General features: G+C 46.4%; 1 protein-coding gene across 1 annotated transcript in view; it reads left to right on the top strand.

Annotated features, from left to right (window-relative positions):
• Positions 1 to 3,991, top strand: part of LOC106813166 (Down syndrome cell adhesion molecule-like protein Dscam2) — a 50,515-nt gene that overhangs the window by 32,263 nt on the left and 14,261 nt on the right. Inside the window, exon 4 of the mRNA XM_014817233.1 lies at positions 3,443 to 3,712. Coding sequence (XP_014672719.1) covers positions 3,443 to 3,712 — 270 coding nt within the window. The remainder of the gene's footprint in view (positions 1 to 3,442; positions 3,713 to 3,991) is intronic.

Below are 3,991 nucleotides of genomic sequence, written 5' to 3'. Positions count from 1 at the left end.
GAGAGAGAGAGAGAGAGAGAAAGAGAGAAAGAGAGAGAGAGAGAGAGAGAGAGAGAGAGAGAGAGAGAGAGAATATACAATTATTCCTAACATGAAGGGCGCTTTATGTCGAATAATTATAAACCTGAACAGAAACCACGCGTGTCATCAGTGTCATGGCTGCTTAGAAAACCCACTCAGGAACATGTTGAGAGTTCGGCTTTACTGAACAACGCTGCTGCGACAGTACGCCGCGCCCCCTGTGCTCGTGAGGGGGCGACGGTGGCGCCACGCAGCGTTACAGCGCCCGGGGGAAATACGTCGGCAGGTTGATATTTGCAGTAATATTTACGGCACTAATAAGGCTGACGTCGGCTAGCTCCTAGCCACCTGCTGTACTCCGCCTGTCACTGTCTCCCACTGTCATCTCCCCATCATAGGTAGACATCTCTGCCGCCTAGTGCGTCACGTATATATATATAATATAAACGTATGTATATACACGCATGTATATAATAACTGAGAACAAGAACAGATAGCGTGGGATCGTTCGTGATATATGATTTAGGGTGCGCTGATGCCTACGCCATGTTTCCTATGTGGTTATTATTATAGGAGATCGTGTTAAGATGATATAGTGTTAGTGATTAGGGTTAGCGTGAGTGTAATAGTCGTTGTTTACCTGTAGCTTACTTACAGCTTACCTGAAGCCTACCTGTACCTTACCTGTACCTTACCTGTACTTTACCTGTACCCTACCTGTACCTTACCTGTACCCTACCTGTACCTTACCTGTACCTTACCTGTACCTTACCTGTACCTTACCTGTACCTTACCTGTACCTTACCTGTACCTTACCTGTACCTTACCTGTAACTCACGCAAGCCTCGCCTGTTCGTCACTATATCATATATTGTCGCGATTATTTGCGGCTGCGTCATGAATCAACGTTTGTCGTACGAAGCGTTAGTCGCTCGCTCGCTCGTTCATTCCGCTTGCTGATGCCGCTTGATTTCGTGCTTTATTCCGCTGAACACCGACAACAATCGCAGCATGCAACATACCCAGCGTGTTACGCGATGCAATTACAGTCCGTGCAGCACGACACACGCACGCACGCACGCACGCACGCACGCACGCTCGCACGCACGCACACGCACACACACACGCACATGTACACACGCACACACACGCACACACACACACACACACACACACACACACACACACACACACACACACACACACTGACGCTGCGCCCGTCTCTCCACCCGTGCACGCTCCGTATTTAGTCACTGCGCTGCGCACCACACACACACAACACATCACACCAGCACACATCACACTACCACACACACTGGTATCGTTTCTAATTCAAACAAGCCAGCGTTTTTATTCGGCAATAAGTGCGCGCACGTAATTCGTTTTTGCAATGCATACAACGTTGGAAACCTGTCGTCNTCAAGAGTATAACACCCAGTATGTTTCGCAAATAACTTTGACGTTATCCGATGTAGTAACACGTGAGTAGTGTAGCCGTAAATTTCATTTGATACGCGTTGTAATCTTTTAAGGATTAAATTTTCCCCGAATATTAACGTGCTAATCTCTGACACAGACATGACTCACACGAAATCCGCGATGCTTATCGTTAACAAAAACCCATCACAAAATCGCAAATCACTAACTAAAAACATACACTTAGCTTTGAAAATAAAACGGTACACTTGGTATTTCTAGTATTTCTAAGTTTACATTTAATCAAACTATATGGAAACGCACAGGTCGCGGTTTTACATAATGACGGTGTGACGGAAGACGTAGATCACGTGACACCGTATGGAAACAAGAGAACATCGCATCAAAGGAGTATTATCAAAGAGCTTATCAAATGTCGTATAATCGAGTGCTTTGAATGAACATAATTCCGTGCAATTTCTGAAAATATCATACGCATACACGTATAAGTACAAATATACAGTTGTCAAATAACTACTGCTAACGATATTTGATGTTCGGCGTTACATATCCGTCGCTAGGTAACTTCAAACGCGCACACGCTGCATCGTAAGCTCACTCTCATTCTCTTTAGCTATACTACGTATGTAAGTAGAAGCGATCATCCTTTGATGATAACTATCTGATGACTATATGATAACTACCTCTGAGATGGTAATTTGTAATGATAACGTCGCATCCACAACTCCTCCATCTCCTCGTGTAGCTTCGTTAGGGCTCCTGCACCTAGTTTATGGGTCACATATAGATGTATCACATCTCTCTGACGTCTGCCGCTCAGACACAGAGGTCTGTGTTGCTCTTTAGTTGTCCTCGTGTGGGCTGTCTGCTAGAGTCTCGTGACTACGTATTAGTCATGTTGACGTGTCGTGGCTGCTCGGCTTCGCGTTTAGAAAAAATGATTGTCTCATTCGTTTGTTTGTTTCGTTTGTATATTCATTCATTCATTCATTCATTCATTCATTCATTCGTTCATTCGTTCATCTATTTAGTCAGTTGTATTATTTAATGCGTTCGTTCCTTCGTTCGCTCGTTCCTTCGCTAGTCCGTTTATTCATCAACTTGCACGCGTTCGTGCGTGCGTGCGCGTGTTCTTCCCATACGCTCACTAAATACGCCATCTAGCCTGACATATCCTGACGTTTTCTAATTCATGCAGATCATTTCCCTCCGCTCTTCATATTTGCTACGTAATCGTTTTCTGTGTAACATTAAATGCCACTTAAACAGTAGAAGTCTATCGGGATGAGAGGAAAAGGCAGCAGTGACGTTTGAACAATGACAATCCTATTCCCCCGATTAGCGAAAGGCCGCGGTTCATTCTAAACCTAATAAATCTGCATAAAGTAGCAAAAACTGATTGCAATTCAACATTAAAATTTCGCATTCTTCCGTTTGTTGCACCATTTCGTTGCATTTACGAGTGCGCATGCGCCATGGAGCGATTACAGTAAATGCACAAACTTTAACAAAGATCAATTAAGAACGCGCGAGTGACGGCGTATGGATGGAAGCGGATGCATGGTTGTTATAACTCGAGAACAAGAAACAACAACGAGACATGCGCGACACGTGGAGACAAGGCGACAAGGGGGCAAGGGGACAAAAGGGGACAAGGAGACAAAATAGGAAGGACGAGAGGGAGAGGGAAAGAAAGAAAAAGCATAGATAGATAGAGAGAAGGAGAAAGAGCGAAAAAGAGCGAGAGTGAGAGAGAGAGAGAGAGAGAGAGAGAGAGAGAGAGAGAGAGAGCGCGAGAAAGAGAGGGGGAGGGGAGCGTGAGGTAAAGATGAAAATGGACAAGCAGTCATTTGTATTGCATGTCTCATTCGCGTCGAGCAGCGAAGGATAGAATGTAAGTTACTGCCATCAATGGCCATCACATTACCCACTCATTATATAACATGCTGACCTTCCTGACCTTCCTGACCTTCCGCCATTACAGAAGCATTGAAGGTGACGACGGAACCGACACTACAGACGGTCGACGTCGGCCGGTCGGCTGCCTTCACCTGTCTCGTCGCCGGATATCCGGTCAACGAAGTCACGTGGTACAAGGACGGCGAGAGGCTGCGGTCGAGTGACAGCGTCGTCATGGAGATGGACAGGGTGGTGCGAATCACGAGCGTGGCGAGGGAGGATGGCGGAATGTACCAGTGCGTCGCATCAAACGAGCGGGAGACAGCTGAGGCAACGGCCGAACTCAAACTAGGAGGTGAGAGAGAGAGAGAGAGAAAAGCGAGAGAGAGAGAGAGAACAGCTGAGGCAACGGCCGAACTCAAACTAGGAGGTGAGAGAGAGAGAGAGAGAAAAGCGAGAGAGAGAGAGAGAACAGCTGAGGCAACGGCCGAACTCAAACTAGGAGGTGAGAGAGAGAGAGAGAGAAAAGCGAGAGAGAGAGAGAGAACAGCTGAGGCAACGGCCGAACTCAAACTAGGAGGTGAGAGAGAGAGAGAGAGAAAAGCGAGAGAGAGAGAGAGAACAGCTGAGGCAA

This window comes from Priapulus caudatus, unplaced genomic scaffold, assembly GCF_000485595.1.
Source record: "Priapulus caudatus unplaced genomic scaffold, Priapulus_caudatus-5.0.1 Scaffold732, whole genome shotgun sequence".
Lineage (NCBI taxonomy): Eukaryota > Metazoa > Priapulida > Priapulimorpha > Priapulimorphida > Priapulidae > Priapulus > Priapulus caudatus.
The sequence above is the reverse complement of the archived record's forward strand: the minus strand, read 5'-3'. Positions and strand labels throughout refer to the sequence as shown.